Source organism: Pteronotus mesoamericanus, unplaced genomic scaffold, assembly GCF_021234165.1.
Source record: "Pteronotus mesoamericanus isolate MK-2021 breed Mesoamerican mustached bat unplaced genomic scaffold, CSHL_Meso_final contig_2, whole genome shotgun sequence".
NCBI lineage: Eukaryota > Metazoa > Chordata > Mammalia > Chiroptera > Mormoopidae > Pteronotus > Pteronotus mesoamericanus.
The window spans coordinates 20,639,190-20,660,434 of record NW_026555084.1 but is presented as its reverse complement, the minus strand read 5'-3'; the positions used below and the strand labels follow the sequence as shown (position 1 = coordinate 20,660,434).

Sequence of the window (21,245 nt, the reverse complement as noted above, 5' to 3'; positions counted from 1 at the left end):
GAATGCTATAGGAGGATTTTGTTCTGTTGTAAGATTTGAACACAATCTGTTTCTTTTTTGCTCACATAATGCAGGGGTTCATGCTGTAGAATTGTGTTTAACAAGGGAACACCACTTGCGCTTTTCATAGTTAAGCAATGGAACTAGGTTTAAAATGCCACGTGCAGACTTGGGGTAGAGGTGAGTAAGGGGGAATGTCTCTCCCCAAGCACAGGTTCTGATAGGACATGTTCTCAGCTTGCCCAGATAAAGGGAAAGAGAAAAGAAGAGTCTCTGGGAACTCTTCCATCATCTCTTTTAGCTCCAGGCCTGAGGACATGCTGAGGCTGAAAGGGGACCCGTGGCTGTGGCCGAGCGTTGCCTTGTTTTTTGCTCATTTCTCCTGGTCCCTTGCTGTAGAGGAAGTTTTGCTTTCTCTGCTTGCTGGTGGCTCTCTCTGCTGCTTTGTGGGAACCTTCCTCAATAGACAGATCCAAGGGAGGTGGTTTTATCTTAACAATGAGCACATTCCTACATGTACAAGCTCCACTCAGACTTCTGTAAGTTGGAAAGTTTCTCCTAAGGTACCTGATCTGCTTTTTTGTTTTTTCACTTGTCAAGCATGGAATCGAGAAGTTCACCTTTGATGAGTGTAGTGAACTAGTGGAGTGCCCAGCTTCCTCTCTGCCTTTGTTCTTTGTGTGATACCTGTTCTCTGTAGGCCGTGAGCTAGGTTCTGAGGATACAGGGGTGAGCATAAAGGGACACTTTCCTCACCCTTACGGAACTTACTAGTTGGGAAGACAGTAATTGAAGAATTACCTGAACAATATGAAATCCTATGAAGAGTTGCATAGGACTCAAGATGTGAAAATAGGATAAGGTTTGGCCTGGTTAGACAAGTCAGGGAAGGCTTCCTGGAGGAAAAATTCTTCATGCTGAGGGCTGCAGGTAGGAGTAGGACACACTCCAGGAACTGGCAGAGGCCAGGGTGTCTGGGACCCAGAGAGGGGAGGGAGGGAGCCCAGGCCCTGCAGCACCTCTCAGGCCTTCGGTGGGACTTTATTCCTTGTTCCTAGAGCTCTGGGAAGCGGTGGCAGGATTCAGTGCTGGAGCTGACATGACCAGTTGGAGTGCGGACTCGGGGGAGAAGAGTGGGTGTGGGGAGACCAGAGAGGAGGCCTTTGCAGTTATCCAAGCAAATGGGGGCATTTCATTTAGGGGCTGCTGATAGTGTTGGGGATGAGTGAGCAGCACTGAGATGTTTAGGAGGCAAAATGTACAGCCTTGAGAAGGACCTCCCTGTCAAGGGCAACACGTGAGTGTCTGACTCATGTGGTGGGATGAATGGGGGTGCCCTTTACTGAACTGGGGACATAGGAAGAGGTCCTTAGTTGGCTCCTTTGCCAGAAGGTAGGAGAGGAAAGATAATTTGGTTTTGAGCATGTTGAGTTTTACCTGGGAATGTGGTTGTGGGGTAAAGCTGTAGTCTCCCGGGGGCTGGCGTCCACCTCACAGCTCCCACCATGGTCCTTTCATCTGGGCAATGTCAGACACTCCATGTGTGAGCCACCCTGTGTGGCTGTGCCTGATCAAATAAGTACAACAGGTTTTAAGGGCCACTTTGTCCAGCCCTGTCCTAGGCAGTCATACATTATGATATGAAACCATTCATGGATAGTTCCAGAATCACCCCACACACAAGATGATGAGGCACAGAGGATACATGTAATTGGCTTTCAGAGAAGGGAGAGACGAGCAAGGCCTGGGGACTTGAGTATTCTTGTGTTTTAAGCAGCCAAGATGCCAATCCTGTTGCAAGTACTTACCTTGGCAGGTGGTCTTTATTTACTAATCAGTTTCTAAGTCCAGGGAGGTGTGACAGTAGCAAAAAAATGTTAAGAGTAGTTATACCAATTTTGGTAACTTTGGAGGTCAGAGAATGGCAATAGCTGCACTGAAAATAAATATAATTGTACAGTTATCTTGAGTACGTCATTATGTGGGTGTCCATATGTGTGCATGTTTGTGTGTATGCATATATGTTTGTGTGTGTGCACATGTATGTTAACTTTTACAAAAAAAGGAAGTGGCTTGACGTGGGATATTGCTGGTAAAATTTGTGTAAATTAAGGACAAGAAATGGTTTAATTTGTGGTATTAGTAAAACTTGCATAAATTAGGGTAGATTCTAACTTTTAAGAAATTATGGTAAACCTTGTTTTACTGTAAAAAGGGATTATACTTGGCTTAGATTTTCTTAAGCTCTGTGCACATGAGTACCTGCTGTGGCAGAGCATGGCATGTCCAGGAAGAGAAGGGCACTTTCCTCTGGTCCCCTAGTGAGCAGACAGCTTTGGGAGCAGCCTCTCACGGCCAGGCTTCTAGCTGTTTCCATATCCTTACCCACCTGGTTTCCTCACTCAGAGGCAGAGACTACTTACTCCATAAAGCAGATACTTGTTCTCCCCAGAGGCTGCTGGTCATGACTTCTCTCCACTCTGGCCAGCACTCTGCCTTTCTAGCAACAGTAAATATTATTGACTGTGCTTGGCTCTTAGCTGTGTCTTGCATTGCCTGAACATCAAACAGCAGGGTTATGTGAGCAGGGCGCCACAAATCTTGGCCCGCATGCAGGACCAATACCAGCCTCTCCTTCTCCGCTCCTTATACTGAAAGGTGCAGGTTGGAGTTCTGTGTGTGTTAGAGTGAAGGCTCCAGAAATAAGTCTGCATGCTGCTGCATATCCAAGGTGATCATCTGCACAAGATGACACCAATCCTTCTGGGTTGAAGTAGACAAGAAGCAGTGGCTTTTGGGTGTTCTTTTTTTGATGTCCTTTCATTGTCCTCAGAAGCAGAGGCAGGGTTTATCTCAGTGGAATGAGGCAGCGTGGTGTAGCCACATGCTGTAAGGATCTCGGTTCAGAGGACGTGCTTGAGTCACAGGTCCCCTCTGTGGAGGCTCTCAGTTCTTCCTTTAATTTCACCAAGCTCTCATGACAGGTGGTGGTCATGACCCCTTGGATCCTGTTATTGGAGGGTTTATATCTTAGGGAAGAATAGTCCACCTGTGCCTAGAACGGAAGCTTACAGCGCAGAGTGCTTATACAGTGTGCTTCACTGGATCTCCTGACAGCCTGATGGGGTTAGGTAGGAATGACAACTGTCAGATGAAATGACTGAGACTTTTAAGACTAACCCTGGGTTAATTACATATCTGGTAAATGATGGAGCCAAAACTTGAATCCAGGAGCCAGGGGAGGTTGGGGTGAGGGCCAGTCGCTGTGGAAGCGATTGATCAGCACATAATCAGAACCGCATGCAGTGCCAGTAGAGAAGGGAGGTCTTCCAAAGCAAGCTTGAGATGCCATCCCAAAGATTGGGGAGTGGATGCTGAAGAAGCAAAACAACAGGTGTCCACTGCACCTTTACAGAAAGACTTCTCTCTGAAGCATGAGTCATTCAAGCCCATGGTGCATTCCTTTTCAGATTCCAACAATTGGGATTCTCACTCTACCCAGCTGTCCTTATTGGCCCACAGCCCGGTATTGACTCCATACCAGTACTCATTACCTAATCTTCCATCAGGGGGACTGGCCTCTTTATCACCTTCGTGGGGCCCACATTGCTTCTCAGGTTTGTGCTTTGGCGGGGTCTGCAGTGTGCCGCCGGACAATGAAATCAGGTACCTTCTGGTCATAAGCTAACTGGCCCTGCTCCTGGCTAAATGGGTCCTCCTGTGAAAAGGCCCCACAAAGGCCCCGTTGTGCAGCATGAGCCACTCCTTGGTCCTCATTGGCAGCTGCCCCTGGCAGCACAGCTTTTCAGGTGCGTGCTGGGAGCTTGCCCGAGCCTAGCTTATGTTTCACCTTTTTCCACTTTGTTGGGAAAATCCAGCTTGAGTCTTTCTTGCCGTACCGGAGATGGGGAGGCACTGGAAGATTTTTAGGTGGATGGAGAAGCAGCCCTGTTCTTACTCTTTGCTCAGGTCTTCCTTTGTGAATTCTGATTAGGGGGACATTCGGACTAAAGTGACACAGAGTACAACTGTGCCCACATTCCATGCACTACACACTTTGGGCTTCTTAGAGGGCTTTGGCTTCCACTCTGCAAAGTTACCATTCCTCCCCCACCTCCCATCCTGCCTGCCTGTGGCCTCTTCTGTCCTTTGCACAGTGTTCCGACTTTCAGATGCATCTGTTTCTTTCTTGCCAGGAGTGATTTGTGTTCTCAGGGATATCCTTGGCCTGGGTTGGCCAGTTTTAAGAGATGCCTGATTCTCCTGCCAGCGTCTTTAGACTTTTTGCCCAAGGACCATTCCATTCAAATGACTGAACCAGGGAGAGACTGGAGCCTGTTGGCTGTTGTCTCCTGTGTTCTCCTTCTCCACTCCGAGTGCCTTCGTCTTTTGGTGTAGAGCAGAGGACCTTGTACAGAGCACAGCTGGCTCAGGACCTTTGTATTCTGAGCCACTGGGAGGGCAGCCTCAGAACAGGAGCTGCTGATATCCAGTGTGGAATCCTGAGCCCCAGACCTGAGACTGGGATGCCAGCCTGGCTCTTCCACTGGTAGCCATTGTTTGGAATGAACATTCGGATCGATGAGCTGAACATTGGGGGTTGGATTTGTATGAAATCGAAAGATGGGAAAACTAACTGTAACTTCACAGGACAAATCTGGGAATTAAAATAGACAAGTGCTGAGGATCATGGGTGCTTTTATTCTAATAGGTTATGTTGACCTGTGAAGCCAGAATTCTCTCCTTCCCCTCCCCCTGCCCCCAAATATCTTATTAAAGCCAGGCCTTGTTGCCAGTTATGCCTTCTATTTCCCTCCTCTGGGAATATGAACATAATGCCATTTCCCCTTCAATGAGGGGAACATGGACGAGGGTAATTTGAGTGATTAGCCGAATCTGCAGGAAGGCCGCACGTGGAATTAAGTTAAGCACATTTGTTTGGAGCAGCCGTGCCCATCAGGCCACGGCAAGGTACCTTGGTGGTTTTATACCCTTCACAGAAGCTGAGGGTTCAGGGAAGGATCACTGGCTTTTATTACTGACTTAAATGAAAACTTACTTTTTAAATTTGACAAGGCCTCCTAGAGCTTTTTCTGTCAATAGCATGTGTGGGGTTAATGCCATATGTGGGGTTACCCCGACCCCAGACGTTGCCAGGGCTTTGTTCTCATGGTAGTGGTGGAACGTGGTGACCCAGGGAAATGGTTCAGGCAGAAATTTGTCAGGCTGGCCGGCCCCTCTTCTGGAGCGGGTTCTGAGCACTCGGGCCTCACGTGCACTTGAGTTGGAAGAGGAAGTCCAGGTCCTCCTGTGCCGTGGGGCAGGGCAGTTTCCAGCACTTTTTTCAAGCAGTTTGTGGTATGAGTTGGGCTAGGGGAAGGTATTATGGAGTCTGATGTGGGGAAGCTTCACTGACCACACGGAGGGTCAGTGACAAAGCCCACCTACAGAGTTCTAAGTGCTAATGTCACACTTCCTCTCCGGCCTCCTTAGGAAAGTGGATTCCCACCTGTGTCAAATGGAGAACACAGGATTTGCTTTGTAGGAGGAATTAGAAATAAGGCCAGGATTGTTAAAGCAAATGCAACAAACATGCTAACTTCTAAAGCAAATCAGCACTTCATGTTATAAACAAGTATTTACTATTTTGAATTCACATTCTTCTGTGCTTTGAAATGGACTCAGAAGGAAATCTGCCAGCTGCTATAGTAGTGGAAGGATTAAAAAGTGCAGCAAATTGGACAGCCAGTATATTTCAGTAATTCATGTTTCTTATTCTTTTTCTTGCTAGACTTGTCTTCAGCGAAGAGGAAATTTGCAGATTCCTTAAATGAATTTAAATTCCAGTGCATAGGAGATGCAGAAACAGATGATGAAATGTGTATAGGTAAGTCATAGCCGTGCTGCTTCTCACAACTTTCAGTGTCCTTACTGAGCCTTTTTCTGGGGAAGGGGAGAATCTCAGTGTTATAAATTGAGAAACCCATAGCAACAGTGGAGGGGACAGAGTTAAGGGAGGATCAGGGCTCTGGGGCTATTCTGGGCTTCTTGTTGGAGCTCTGGGGTTGCCTCTCCCACCCTTTGCCTGCAGGAGAGAGCTTAAAGGTTTGCAGTGGGGTTCCCCTTTCCACCTTCCTTTAGTGTTCTGCTTCTGGCTGGTTTTGTGTGTTCTTCCCTACAACCACAGCACTAAAGAACTTTGAACAAAAGCAGAAATCCGGTAGATGAGGGAAGAATTAGATCAGAAGTTGCAAATGCTAGCTCATGCTCTAAGGTCAGAATGCAGCCATGTTTTCTTTGGCACTCATTTTTTAATTGAATTACCATATAAATTGAATTTATCCTAAAGTTTCAGTTCTCCAGCTTCTTTGAAAATTGGAGAATCTAATCAGCTGGCCCCACATTCGGTCTGGCAACAGGTGACTAGAGTTACGTAGCTGCCGTTGCTTTGAAAGGGGAGTGGAGCTCAGTGTCTGGCTCACAGTGGTCCCCACCTCTCCCTTTTGTTTCCTTGGCTAGAGGCTGATGGTGGGGCTACCATTATCACCTTGCTGTGCTGCTTCACTCTTCACCATCACCTGTCTTTTGTAGGCAGCACCAAGTACAGAGGATTTACAGTGTTAAGAGACCTTTCTTTGCCAAGGCCTAGTTACTGCACCTCATTTGTCTTACATTGGACATCTTGGTTGACTCCATGAAATGAGCAAGGACTGAAAATGTGCTATTGAATTAATTAAGTCATCGAGTGCTTATTGAGTCCCTGTTGCCATGCACCAGAAACTGGGGATGAGCGAAGGCAGCTGGGAGACAGCTGAGAGCAGTGAAAGCGCATCATTGTGGTAAATCCTGAATATATGGATGCTTCTCCCAAGTTATACAGATGTCCCAAATATCCTCAGGGCTATTGCACTTACTGCCTATTGCCTTTGGGAATAATTCTAGAGAAGGAGACTGTCCCCATCTGACCAGCGTTCTGCAAGCTGTACTGCATTAATAAGTGGCTTGGGGAGCCAGGAGGAGCCCAAGGAGGAGCCAGCGGTGGGACTCGCAGTGCCAGCAGCACTGTTTGTTTAGTTCTAATGCCAAAGAAAAGGTTGGGTTCTGACGCAGCCCCACAACAAAGGGTGAGGAGGTCAAACCCTGGGCAGGAAATCCTTCAACTCTTAAGCGGAACTCTGCCCCTTCCAGCCTGGGGCCTGGGGGCCAGCCAGCATCTCAGCAGTCCTGGGTACTCTCAGGAACAAGCCAGTTTTTTCCTTGAAGGAAATCCTTCCCTAACTAAAGTGCCAGGTGGAATTAACATACCCTTCTGGGTCATCCTTAATGATTGATGATTAAAAGGTAAGGGGAGCCTTGGGGAAAAAAATGACTTGAGGCTTATATATGTGCCACAGGATTTCAATCCATAACAAGATAGCTGTATCTGGAAAGGCTCCTGAAGGCGCATTACTCAGTTTCCATCTTATGGTCCCTTTCCCTTTTTCAGCAAGGTCTTTGCAGGAGTTTGCCACTGTTCTCAGGAATCTTGAAGATGAACGGATACGGATGGTGAGTACAGCTGGGCTACTCTTGGTCCCAGACAGTGTGGTCATGTCTAGGGAGCATGGGATTTGTTATCAGAAGAACTGGGTTTGAGTCCAGACTCTGCCACTTGAGTGCTTTGAGCTCTTGAGCAAGCCTTATCTTCTCATCTTTGCAGGGCTTAGAGCCTTTTATAAAAAATAGGATTTGCATACTTGGATAACTTGAGAATAACTTCACTGTAATGTGTATACATAAGGTATATGACTTCTGGATGTATCTTTACAATTATTTAACTCTTTGGGGCTTTAGGTTTTCTGTTGGCAGAATGCGCACAAAGGTGCCCCACTCTGTACCCCTCCCCCCATTAAACTTATCTAAGAGCCCTTGGAGGGCAGGGTTACTCCTTCACTTTTAATTCCAAAACAAAACACTTAACACAGTGCCTGCCATGTGGTAGGCACCTAGTAAATGGACACTTAGTTAAGTGGTGGTAGCTCTAAGAAGTTCTTCAGAGAAGCACTGTGAAATTCAAGAATCTAAGGCTGATCTTCAGGTTCTTAAGAGACCGCTTTTGCATTAGAATTTATTCTGATGTGGTTCATCATTAACAGATGAGGTATTCCACCTCATCTTTGATCATCTTTCATCAAGCTCTTGGCACCTTCCAAATCAGACTGAGGCCTGACTTGAAACACCCTGCTGGCTGCATGCTGATTTGTCCTCAGAAGGGCTTCTGTGTTGAAGGTGGAGCTCCAGAGGCCCTAGGAAGAGTCGATTGAGGGACATTTTTTTTTCCTCTTTCCATACTAACAAGTGATGGCGTGAAACTAAATTTCCTTTCTTGGTCAGCTTGGGCTGCCAAAATACCATATCTGGGTGGCTTAAACAATAAACATCTGTTTCTCACAGCTGTGGAGAACAGGGAATCCGAGATCAAGAGGATGACTGATGTGGTTCCTGGTGAGGGCGCCCTTCCCGGCTTGGAGGTGGCCGCCTTCTTGCTGTTGCCTCCCATGGCAGAGGATGGGCAGGGAAGCTCTCATGTCTCTTCTTACAAGGGCACCAGTCCCATCAAAAGGACTGCACAGTGGCTTCATGACCTAATTAACTCATATTCAAATCCTATCACATTGTGGGTTATAAAAGATAAACTAAAGCATATTACATTTTTAAGAGTTTATTTGAGCAAAAATCAATTCAGATCGGATAGCACCATCCAGGAAGTCATTAGGAGTGCTCTACCAACAGGAGCTAGGGGAAAGACTTCTATACAGAAGATGTGGAAGCAAATCAAGGAAATTATTTAATCGTCTCTCACTTAGGTAGTTGCCTTATTTGGGAAAGCCTGGTTGTTTGTGATTGCTTGTTTGTAGGTTTTGATTTCTTAACCTTGAGGCATTCACAGGCTTAAGTTTTGGGTGGCTGACACAGGTTACTAAGGCATTAGAGCCACCTCAGTCTAATGGCCTCCTCGTTTAATTTGCCAGAGTTAGGGCTTCAATACATGATACTTTTTGGTGGTGTGAGGGGTGCAGTTTAGTCCATAACATCTGCCAAGACATTGTGTATGTAGCCAGACATTTTCTATTTTAACTCATGATGACTCTGAGGTGGTACCTAGATCATGCTCGCTGTCCAGATGAAGGTATTGAGGTTTACAGAGGTTAAGTAGTGTGCCCAAGACCACACAGTTAATAAGAGGCATGGTCTAGATTCAAACCCAAGTGTGTGTTACACCAGAGTAATGTGGGAATTTCTTTAAAACTCCAAACAGAGCAGAAGCCTCTCACCTTCTGCCCTGCAGAGAGACATACTGTTTTCCTTCATTGCTCGTTGCTTGGTACTTGAACCAGAACTGGGCATGGTGATGGTGGTGGTGGTTGTGGTGGCGGTAGTGTTGGCAGCCGCAGCAGGGCGGCTGGCGGTGGAGGGAGGGGAAATCTTGTGTTTGTGCACATGCTAGTGCCTGAGAAAGGAAAGTGATTCTTGCAAGTCTGATCCTTGGCCAAGTCAGTATTTGGGGGTGGGCGGTGTGGTGAGCAAATCATGATGATACCCTGTAGATTGCTATGGCCTGCAGGAAGGGAACAATGACTGGATTATACTTTTCAGCTTGCCTCTGCAATTTTATTATTAATGTCAGTGAATCGAGTTTCTACCGTCTGCATCTGAGTATATGGCCACTGCAAGCCCCTTTCCTACCTCCTCTCTCTGCTTCATCATCAGTTCAGCTCAGCTTAGCAAAGCTGCACCTTCTTTGGAAAGCCTTTCCTAATGCTTCAGGATATATTTGGCCATCCTTTGTATTTTCTTAATATCTACTTCATGCTTCTAATTATGCATTTGACACATTGTGTCCTGATAATCATGGCCCATGTCCCATAGTAAATATGAGTTCTTTTTTTTTTTTTTTTCCTTAATATGAGTTCTTGAAGGGCAAAGAATGGGCTCCTGAGTCCCCAGTATTAGCACAGTGCTTGGAACAGAGTAGAAGTTACAGTCATAGAATCACAGACCCAGACAGACTTTATCCCTCACTTCTGCAGTCCTTCATTTGACAGATGGGAAAGTCGAGGGCTTATGAAGGCTGATAGCAAGCAGTGGGAGGACTGGGGCGAGGACTCGGGCATCCTGCCTCCCAGGTGGGCAGTTACGGCTTTCATATATTTAGCACCTTCTTAGGGCTGGATTCTCAATCATGGACACCCTTTGGAACAGCTTGGGTTCAAAACATACTGATGCCCAGGAGGAAGTATAGGGTTTCTGATTTAATTGGTCTGGAGTGAGGCCCAGATATAGAGATTTTTCAAAGCTCCCCAGGTGAGCCTAACATATGGATAAAGCTGAGAACCACTGACTTAGGGGCTCAGACACCATGGTGAACACTGAAGACTTATACTTGATTTGTAGAAAAGACTTAAACAAGTGAGCCAGTTAAGCCACATCAAATAACAATAAAAATCAAACAAGTTAAACAACATTACAACACTCTAGTGTTGTTCTCTACTAGAATAAGTGGTCTCAAAATTGAGAAAAAGGCAAATGGCAATAAATTTGAAGATCTGCCACCTTCTGTCTCTCATTTTGTTCAGTTTTCTCTGTGTCCATTTATGGCTTCTGGCATTTACTCTGTTGGTTTCATTGCAATGGATATGCATGTGATTTAGAAAAATAATGCTTTGTTGAGATGAGATTCCTGAAATAATTAGTTGAGTAAGGAGTAAGCAGTGAATGACTTAAGAGGAAAGATTGTAAAATATTGTATTGCTTTAGAAAAGACCATGGAATCTTGGATCTGGAACAATCCAGCCCACTCATTTTGTATATGAGGAAACTGGAGCCCAGAGAGGTTAAATGTTTTGCCCATGGTCACACAGTTGGCCGCCAATCAAGAAATCATTCATTCATTCAGTCATTGAAAAATATTTGAGTGCTCCTTTGTTTCAGCACTCTTCTGTGTTTTAGGGATAGTGGTGGACAAGAGAACATTTACAGCATGGTGCGTGCGTGCGTGCGTGTGTGCGTGCGTGCATGCATGCATGCATGTGGTGGTAAACCGGAAAACTTTAGCTGGCTTATGTCTTCTGAAGAAAACACTTGATGGGCTGGTGGGAAGTTTCTTTGGATTATATTGGTAGTGATGGACAGCCTTTCTAAAGAGGTGACCTTTAAGCTGAAATGTGAATTGCAGTAAGTAATGAGTTGTCCACATAAGGATTTAGGGACCGGGCATCCGAGTTATCAGTGAAATGCAAAAGCCTGGACGTGGGACAGGTTTGGTACGCTTGAGGTGCCTTCGGGTGCTGGTATAGTTGACCGCAGGACCTGGGGAGGTCAAGCTGTGAGATGAGATGGAGAGGCAGCCAGTGGTCAGTAGATACAAGCATCCTCATCATAGTCCAGTGTTGGTAGAGCCACACAAAATCCAGCTGGAAGGTTTTCATGCCACCGGATGTCAAAAATGCTTTTTCTTTATTTGTAATCCAGACTCTGTGTTGATCTGCTTTAAATGTATCTACTTAACTACAACTTGGGTGAATGAGCAAAATACAAGATGTCACTTGAAGCTTGAAATTTAGATTCTATCATATCACTAGTTTCCCTCCACCTTCAGGTGGTTGCTTACATTTTTAGAGGTCTTAATTTTTATTTTTAAAGAATCTGTTTTAATCATGCACAGGAAGAATATCATATTTCAAACTGATGATTAGATTTTGATTTGACATGCTGTCAGTTTAAGTATTGTGAACAGTTAGTAAATGCACAATATTGCTTACTCAAATTTTACGTTGAGCCACGGGGAGGTATTTTGTGCCAGAACTGCTAACTCTTTACTGATACTGCTCTTGTGTCTTCTCTGACCCCACTCCACCCTGTTTTTCCTCACCAGATCGAGAATGCCAGCGACGTGCTCATCACCCCCTTGGAAAAGTTTCGGAAGGAGCAGATTGGGGCTGCCAAGGTGAGAATTTTATAGCTCTCCATATTGGATTGTAGGGCAGGAGGTCTGGAAAACACACTCCCAGAAAATCTTCAGAAAATCTTGGGCGAAGTGGCCTGGCACCCAGCTCATCTGTTCTTCACAAGTATCTGAAGACAACCTGAGTGGTCACCCCAGAGCCATCATTCTAGTGCTTTGTTCTCTAATCATTTTGTGCTAGTTCATAAATCGTCCAGCAGTAGAAACCATGTCTCCTTCGTATTAGTAGGTAGATACCTGGGTGCTTGGACACCGTGGGTTTGTATTTATTGCAAGGTCCAGGACTCGGAGCCTAGAGCATGGGTTACTAATAGGGCCCTGTGGGCCTGGCGCTCTATTCTTAGCTCACTTTTGCTGTGTGTTCAGATGAGCCCTCTCTTGATAGAGCTTTAAATTTTTCAAGAGAAACTGAAAAGTCAGAGTTTTATTTGAAATCGCCTGCTTTAAAAAATGTTGGCAAATCATTAAAAATACATATGTAACACATTGTGCAGGTCAGAAAGTGGGTCTGCTTTCTGGGTGGCCCAGAGGCCACCGTTTGTTATCACTGACTTGCAGGGATGGAAGCCCAAACTTGGCCAATTCTAATATGTTACTGAAAGACCGCAAAGGGAATCTTGTTCATTTTTAAGAGGGGGACTGTCCTGGGGTCCCTTGTCCTGTGAGAAATCACTAGGAAGTCCTAGCTGGTTTGACCGTCATTGGAGTTTTAGAGACCACCTACAGGGAAGATGTTTTCATTGGAATCAGTGAAAGCAAGAGGATTTTCAAGATTTTCTTCCTGCTTTTCCAGAACTGAGTCTTTCAGCCAGTCCCTTGCGCCACCTACAGGGCATTTGGGGCAGCGTCACACTTTTAACCTGTTTCGATGGATTTTACCCAGTTGTGAAATGGCCTGTAGGTGGGAAAAAGATAGCCGAAATGTAAGAAGTGGGGCCTTCCCTGATCACTCCCCCTCTCCAAGTACATCTGCTTTCTGAATATGAATATATTAGGGCCTGAAAGAGATGATGTTCAGTTCTGTGAGGGTTATTCATTCTTTGAAGGAGGGATCATGGCAAAGATTTTTCTTTCAATTCTATAGCACTTTACTACCAGTTTTACAGTTTATACTTATGAAGCAATTGGGGATTATTGGTTTTGTATTGGAGACTAAGGATTTAAAGGGATGTCTTGTTCCATAAGGATTTTGTCCAAGACTTTGAACAAACCCAGTGATGGGCGAGAAAATGTCCCGAGTGTCCCTCTCCAGTTCTCGCTGAGGCAGGCCCAACGAGCAGCTTCTCTTTAGTGGCCTTGGGGCCTGTGTCTCCTCCTCCTGAAAGCACATGGCAGCGACTCAGGAGGTTCTGAAGGGCTTTGAGGCAGCGGCAGAGCAGACCTGGCGACTGAGCCATCTTCCCAGTAGTCAGTATTTCCTCTGAGCAAAGACGCCCCTCTCTCTGGCCTCTCCCCTCAGCTCTGGTTTGATGGGTGTCACGGCATGGAGGAGGGAAGAGGAGCCGAAGTCTCAGTGGGGCTCCCTTTGGATTATTCCCATTGATTATAGTGACAGGAGCAGGTACTTTTCTAGGTTGGGTGGCTGGGGGTGGGGTTATAGATGGTGAGAAATACGAGAATTAATTTAAGAAAAATGGTTGCTCACCAAGCATGTTTCCTCTCCCACCTATTCTGTTCTCTCCTTCCTGTTGAAGAATGATGCGATGCCGTTGGGGATGATTGCGTAGCCCCTGTCCTGTGTCATTTCTTCTTTTCAGTACACCTGTTCCTCTCCCTACATTTACAGTCAAACCTCAGTTCTCGACTGTCTTCCCTTTTGAACATCTAGACTGAGTTATTCATGGAAAAAATATCTCAGCTGTCAGACAAAACTTTAGTTCTCTCCCTGACAACCTTTTCATACTGATACAGTGGAACTTTGGTTCTCGAACTTAATTTGTTCAATTTGCAATTGAAGAGGTAGAAAAAGAGGAAAGGGAGGCTATTCCTATTTCAGTAAAGGAAATGCTTGGGAAATGGGGAGAAATGGAAAGTTTAATTGAGAAAGATCTCCCTGACGTAGAAGTAGCAACCTGTATAATAATCTTGTTCAATGACAATGCAGTGTTTCACTTCAGGCAAGTGTTAAAACGTAGGCAAAACCAAACATCATTGGGTAGGTTTTAAGTGAGACAGATGCCCAGTAAGCCTGAAGGAAGTTCTTGTGGAGCAGAGAGACAAAAGAAAGAACCCCAGAAGATCAGATACCTGACGTTTTATGAAAGGGGACTCCCCTTCCAAACAGTAACATCCCTCTGTACCTCCATCCCATTTCTCCATATTCAGTCATCAGTAGCTCTCAACATTAAAGGTAAGTTCTCCTGTGTATGTAAATTTTCATTTTAACTGTATATTTCATTTTCTTTTTGTTGAATTTTCATGTCCTTTTTGTTTTGAAAGTGCTTATTTATAGATTAAACAGTACATTAGACTTGTACTATATGTGAGTAAGGTAAAAACAGAATCATTGTGGGGGGTTCTGGAATGGATTAGTTCAGTCTACATTATTTCTACTGGAAGAACAAATGACTTGGTTTTTGAACAAATCGCTTCTTGAACAGCTTTACATAATGCATTAAGTTCTAGAACTGAGGTTCCACTGTATATCATAGTAGTATGTGCATTTCAGAGAAAACAAAGGAACAACCAACCCTTCACACTGGGTGCTCTAGAAAGCAGATTCAAGAGTAGTTAAGAGCCAGCAAGGGCTCTTCAGTGGCTAAGTTCAAGTTTCTGAACTCTGCCTGTGTGATGCTAAAATTACCCTTCCTCCTCTTGTCCCCTCTGGTGCTGCTTCTGTTGTAACAAGCTGTTGCTGCTTTCAAGAAGCTGAAGTTGGAGTGTGGGGTGTGAAGGCTGCCAGGGAGGTGGACTCCTGGGCATTCTCGTGCTAGTGTGGCTTCTCAGGAGTAGGGCGCCGCTCTGCAGCTCGGTGTAACCGGGGCCCTACATTCAGAGTTCCGAGTTTGGGGGAGTGTGTTTTTCCTGCAGCCGCAGCTGGGCTCTGCAGTGTAAGTGGAATAGACACTGGTGAGCAGAGGTTAAGTGTGGGTACTAGAGCTAGGCTGCTTGAGCTCACATCTCATTTTCTGTCACTTGCATGTAAACTTGGGGAGGTTATCAAACCTCTCCATGCCTATTTCTTGGGCTATAAAATGGGGATCATGATAGTCCTTACCTCATAGAGTTAGTTATTACAAGGAAGAAATGAATGAACTCATATAAAGTGCTTAGAACAGTGTCTGTCCTATAGTCATTGATGTTAGTATACTCCATGCACACAGTTGATTCGTTAAAAACTCTGTGAGAGCCTGCTGCGTGCCTGGCCCCGCACTCCGCACTCCGCCCTGGCGTGTGGTGGAGAAGAAGCACAGGTGTGGTTGCTGTACTCGTGGTGCGGCTGGGGAGAAGGGCATCAGACACAGAGATATAAGCACACGTGTAATCTCAAAGTGTGGCAGTGCTGTGGAGGGTTACCTTCCCGGGGCATGGGCTTTGGAAAGCAAGTGGTGTTCCCGAAAAGAAGGAGGTGGGGTTTGGTGATGGACCTTGTCACTGCCATTGCCACCGTCGCTACCACCCCATGTCTGTCACCTCCACTGAGATTTAGTAAGCTTCCATGCACCTGGCACTCTGCTAAGCATTGAATGTGGTTTATCGCATTTAGTTGTAGCAATCCTATGAGGAGGTCAGTGTCCTTATCCTTATTTTATCAGACAGTCTTTGGGCTGAAAGAGGAAACCTGAGCAATGATCTCATCTAGTCATTCTCAGTATGCAGATGAGGGAACCAAGTCCTAGAGAACGGCAATGATTGGTTTAAAGTTGGTCATTATACAATTGGAAATGGTCCATATACAGCTGTTCTGTCTGCACTTAGCCACCCACGGTGGATGCCCTGGAAGGTGAACACCGTCTTGTCCCTGAGTAATGTTCTCCCCCTGAGCGCACACGTCCCCCCGCCCCCCGTATCCCCCTCCCCCGCATCTTAAGGACATTACGCAAATTTCAGTAAAGTTGTTCCAGCAGAAGTCTTGTTGCTGTGGCTCAGGATGGAATCGTTTCCATTTCTCTTTCACTTCAGCTATTCTCTTGAACGTGGAAGGTGGAGGCTTGAGTTGCCGGAAAGTCACAGAATTCCAGTGACTCATGTTCCCCGGCTTTTTCTCACCTGTGGTTAGCTGGACTGTCCCGGCTCAGGGATCTCCTTTTCGGGGCTGATGACAGGGCTGATGGAGTGGCTGCTGGGCATTAAGTGGGACTTGGAGCCACACCTCATAGTCACGGGTTTCTATAAAGGAAAAGAGTTGCCTGAGTCAAGGACTTGCGTGTACCTCTCAGATTTGAAGGAGTATGCCTCCTCGGGCTTTTCTTCATTTGCTTCTGCATGTAAAATTTTTCTTGTGTATAAGTAGTCTTTCAAGCAAAATTCAGATTTGTAGAAATGGATACGTGTCAGCTAAAATTGGGTAGGTAAGTCCCGGCCGGGCAGCTCAGTTGGTTCGAGCATTGTCCTGATGCACCAAGATTGTGGGTCCGACCTGCAGTCAGGGCACACACAAGAAGCAACCAATGACTGTATAAATGAGTGGGATGACAAATTTATGTTTCTTAGTCTTTCTTCTTACTTTCTTTCTCTCTCCTCCCTCCATCCCTCCTTCTCTCTCTAAAATCAATAAAGTTAAAACAATGAGACTGTCTAGGTGACACACAATTCTGCCCACTTTGTGAGGCTTGTAATTTTGCTGTTCACCAGATTAATGGTGTCTGGCATCATAGGAGCTTGTTGGGGCTTCAGGTGATGGCTTCTCAGTGATTTTTGTGCCACTTTGGCTCAGACTGCTCTGTCTAGAGCACTTACTTCTCTCCTGCTCTAGAAGCCTCCACTGTGCTCCTTGCATGACCAGCAGGTTTTAACTCATCCCCCTCCCCACCCCCCGCAGTGAGGCCTCTCCTGAGCACCCTATCTGCAGAATCTCTGTGACTGCACCCTGTTTATTTCCTTCATAGCATTTGTGGCAGTCTACATTTATGCTGTTTACTTGTTTAGTGGTTAATTGTGTTTCTTCTACTGGAACATCCTCTCTGTGAGTGTACGGACTGCTGATATCTTGTATTTCAGTGCCCCAAACAGCCTAATAAAGAGTGGTTGCATGTTATGTCTTTAGTAAATGAAGAGAGATGTCTCTGAGTTTCCTTATGTGGCTGCAAAAATTTTTCTTCTCTTAAAGGCCTTGGAGTTGAAGGAAAATCCTCTGTGGGCTCCCCGTAAGTCAAAAGCAGGAGTGATGCACTCAGTAAATTTGACCCTGTTTAGCAGGCCAGTGCCGACCTTCTCCCAGCCCCCTTTCCTACCTTCTCTGTGGGGACAGAGAAAGAGGAGATGCCTGTGACAGTGTGTTTCAAGTGTGGTTGACACATGGGGTTTGAAGGCAGCTTGTCCTGGGCTCATGTCTCAGCTCCATCATTCTCTGTGACTTTTTACAAGTTAACCTCCTGGGTCTGAGTATTTCTTGTCTGAAAATGGGAGATAAAAATAGAACCTCAGTGACTCAATGACGTGGCGGGACAGCAGGGATGATTACGTGTATTATGATACTTACATTATTTTTCATTTTGAAAGCAGTCAATATGGGGCAATAAAAATTTCCCAAGGGGAGGGGAAAAATCACTCATTATCACATTGCCTTAACTCTTATTTTCATTTAGGTATCTTCCCATCTCATCTTTATCTGTAAACATATATACTCTACATAGGGCACACCAAGCTTATATCATGCTCTTAATTACTTTTCATTATATGATGAGCAATTTTCCTTGCCTTCCCAGTTATGTACGTTGGGCGTTTTATCCTTGAATTATCCCAGATCCTAACCTTGGACAGTGACGTTACTGCTACTGTTGCTGCTTCTCTCCACCCCCCCGCCACCCCCCCGCTTTTTTTTTTACTATGATTAATGATGCTGAAGTGAACACATTTATGACAATAACATCTTTGTTTTGAAAATTATTCCTCTGATTAAAGATCTGTATCTCATATTATTGCATCAAGGGGTATTTGGATCTGTATATTAAGAAGTACTTTTTGGACACTGTTAAAGCTGGATATCCGTTAGTCTATAGACTTGTCCTATTCCAGCGATAACCAGGTCTCCCTACTTGAGATTGTCTTCATAGGCAACTTCCCTCCTTCGATTGGCTTTGAACATCCTTGTGAGTTAGAAACTAGAAATTTATGTTGGACAACTGAAGTTCTTAGAAGGTGGAGTCCTGGCTTTGCTGCTGTGAAGCACTGGTATCTACCTTGTTTCTGGCATTGTGGTGGCCTCTCTGATAGATGCTCAAAGCCATCGGGCTGTTGACGGGTGGGCATTATTTGAAGCGTAGAAGCTGAGTTGTCTGCTGTTGTTCTGTGGTTCGAGGGAATGATGAAGCTGTGAAGATGAGCAGAAAGACCTTGACCCAGTTTGCTTTTATTGCTACAACGTGTTACTCTTTTTCTCGTCTCCTTTTCTCTTTTTACCAGGAAGCCAAAAAGAAGTATGACAAGGAGACAGAGAAGTACTATGGGGTCTTAGAAAAACATTTAAATTTGTCTTCCAAAAAGAAAGAATCCCAGCTTCAGGAGGTAAGAAATTTTACTAGTATCCTGAATAAAGTGTTTAATTTTTACATGGTGCTGTGAATATGTACTGGCTACTCTCTGCTAGAAAATCCTATGTTTGGGAGAGACCTCGGAAACCAGGAGCTGGGTCTGATGCCTGATGCCTGGATTGCCTTTGTATCTTCCTGCCCCACCACACCCTTGGTGGCTGTCCCGCCAGTGAGTGGCAGGACAACATGCTGCTGGTCAAGATCACCCACCTCCTTGCTGGGCAGCCCTAATTGTTAGAGTGTGCTTCTTCCTTTCAAACTGACATCTGTTTTCCTGTTTCTCTCACCCTTAACCTTGATTCTGTACTCTATTTAATCTCACCTTTTGACTTTCTGCCTTATTTATATCAGGAATTTGAAATGTGAGCATCTGAAACACTTTGGTCAGCCTCCTTTAAGGTTAATTAAAAAAAAAATCTGTTTCAACCAGTACTTGATGGTAGTCTTTTTTTTGTTTATTTGTTTTTAAATAAGTACTTTATTGTCACTCCTATGGTTTGTGGTGTGGTAACCTTGTTTCAAAAAAGTGAATTTCCTGACCTGCCCCTGGTCTTTTTGGATTTGCATGGGGTCTTTTTAAGAGTCAGCTTCGCAGCCACAGAGAAGTGACCATTTTCATTTTGTTCATGGAAGTTTATGGGGCAAGGGAATTTATGTTTCTGGGAGACAGGACAGTTTCCTGGTGAAACTCCAAATTCGGCTACACAAATGTCATTTTACTTAATTCTTAACAGTTTGCTAACCTTTCTCAGGTATATACTAAAGAGTAGCTGTGGTTTTCAAGCTAGACCTCATTGTTAAATTTCCTCCTTTTTTTTTTCCTTTGAGCAAATACCATGCCAGTACTTCTGTGAAGTGAAAGTTCATATGAAATAGGGTCAAAAGTTGAAAGATGAAGACAGTTCTAGAGATGGCGCAGTCTGATCCTCTCCCAAGCAGGATTTGTTATACATCCTCGGTTAAAAATGTGTGGTCCTCAGGACTCTGCGTGGGTATTTAGACGAACTGTTTGAGCGGCAGTGAAGACTCAGCAACAACTTCAGCCACTAGTGTTTAAAGTGGACTTTGCAGACCATTTGTGGCAAACCAGCAAACAGCAATTGAATACTTGGTGTGAACTGTAGAAAGTAGAAAATACTAATGTGCTTTCTTTGAAGCTCTTGTGCCTGAGTAGGGAAGATGAAGCAAACACATGAGAAGGTGATTCTTAAAAGCAGTATAGGTATTCAGGTAAATATTGTTAAATATGATAGAGAAAGCTAAAGAAATGCTTATTTTCATTGCATGGCATATAAAGGCTATATCACAATTCTACATGGGGATATAGGCACTAGATGATACCCCAGGATATGTGTTTATATAGGATAAATATATAGTTCTACTTAGGTTCTGTCTTTATGTCCTCACTTTTTAGTGGATTTAGAAACTGTATTTAAGGAAAGTCTCTGGATGCAAGTCACAATGGCCAGATCTGGCCAGCTCTGTGGTTTCTAAACAGTGAGATGAGTGGAGGTATTCAAAAGCTGAGCAAGTGTGTGTTGTTCTAGTGCCTGCTGATAATGGGAGGCCCGCAGTGCACGTATCCTACCGGCATGGCACTCCCCGGAGGGAGGGCACCCTCCTCCCGGTCCGTTTTCCCCATGCCTGGATAGTGCTGACTTGATCTGGGATGAGTCCAGCGTGTTCTTTAGGGCCATACCAATGTCGTCTCCTCCTGAGTAGCACAGCTGAGGGACCAGAACACTGGCTGGCAAAGATACCTTATTTCAAGGCCTGCTGTGCCGTGTACTCACTGTGTGACCTGGGGCAAGTACTCATCTCTTTGAGTGTGTAGTCCCTTTGTAAAATAAAATACATGCCTCTTTCATGTATGAGAAGGCAATTTATAGCTGCTACCCACATGTAGAGAATTATCCCTCTGAGTGGCCTGTTCTTCTCCATCCCCTATTCTTAAGTTGAATGGAACTCTACTGCCTTAGTTTGTTTGGGCTGCTCTAGCAGAATATCACAGACCAGCTGGCTTTTAAACAACATAAATTTATTCCCCACAGTTTTTGAGGTTGGGAAGTCCAAGATTGAGGTGCTGGCAGATTTGGTGTCTGGTAAGGCCTGCTTCCTGGTTCATTCATAGACAGCTGTCTTCTTGCTCTGGGTCCTCACGTGGCCAGAAGGGGTAGGGGCCTCTTTTACAAGGGCTGTAATCCCATTCGTGAAGGCTTCACTGTCATGACCTACTAACCCCCAAAGGCCCCACTTCCAGATACCATCACATTGGGGATTAGGTTTCAGTGTGTGAGTTGACGGGGGAGGGGCACCAATATTCAGTCTGTACATGACTTTTGCTGGTGTATATCTTAGTGGATATTTTTTCATTATGCTCTTTTGTTGTAATCCTTTGTGTTCCTGTCTTTTACCCATTCATACTTTCTAAGTACTTTGAGGGCAAGGAATAGATGAAAGGTCTTTCCTATGAATCCTGGCCTATTCTCAGGCATTGCTATTTGGTTGTCTTTGAACTGAATTAAGTTAAATATTCTAATAATAACAGT

The 21,245-nt window shown here is 45.0% G+C and overlaps 1 protein-coding gene across 8 annotated transcripts in view; it reads left to right on the top strand.

Annotated features, from left to right (window-relative positions):
* ARHGAP26 (Rho GTPase activating protein 26) overlaps positions 1-21,245 on the top strand; it is a 392,428-nt gene that overhangs the window by 90,101 nt on the left and 281,082 nt on the right. For all 8 annotated transcript variants that reach the window (XR_008528711.1, XM_054568251.1, XM_054568250.1 and 5 more), the window contains exons 2-5: positions 5,792-5,887; positions 7,487-7,548; positions 11,915-11,986; positions 18,569-18,670. Coding sequence is in view for 7 of the 8 variants with exons in the window: in XM_054568251.1 (XP_054424226.1) it covers positions 5,792-5,887; positions 7,487-7,548; positions 11,915-11,986; positions 18,569-18,670 (332 nt within the window). In the remaining variant the exon portion in view is untranslated. The remainder of the gene's footprint in view (positions 1-5,791; positions 5,888-7,486; positions 7,549-11,914; positions 11,987-18,568; positions 18,671-21,245) is intronic.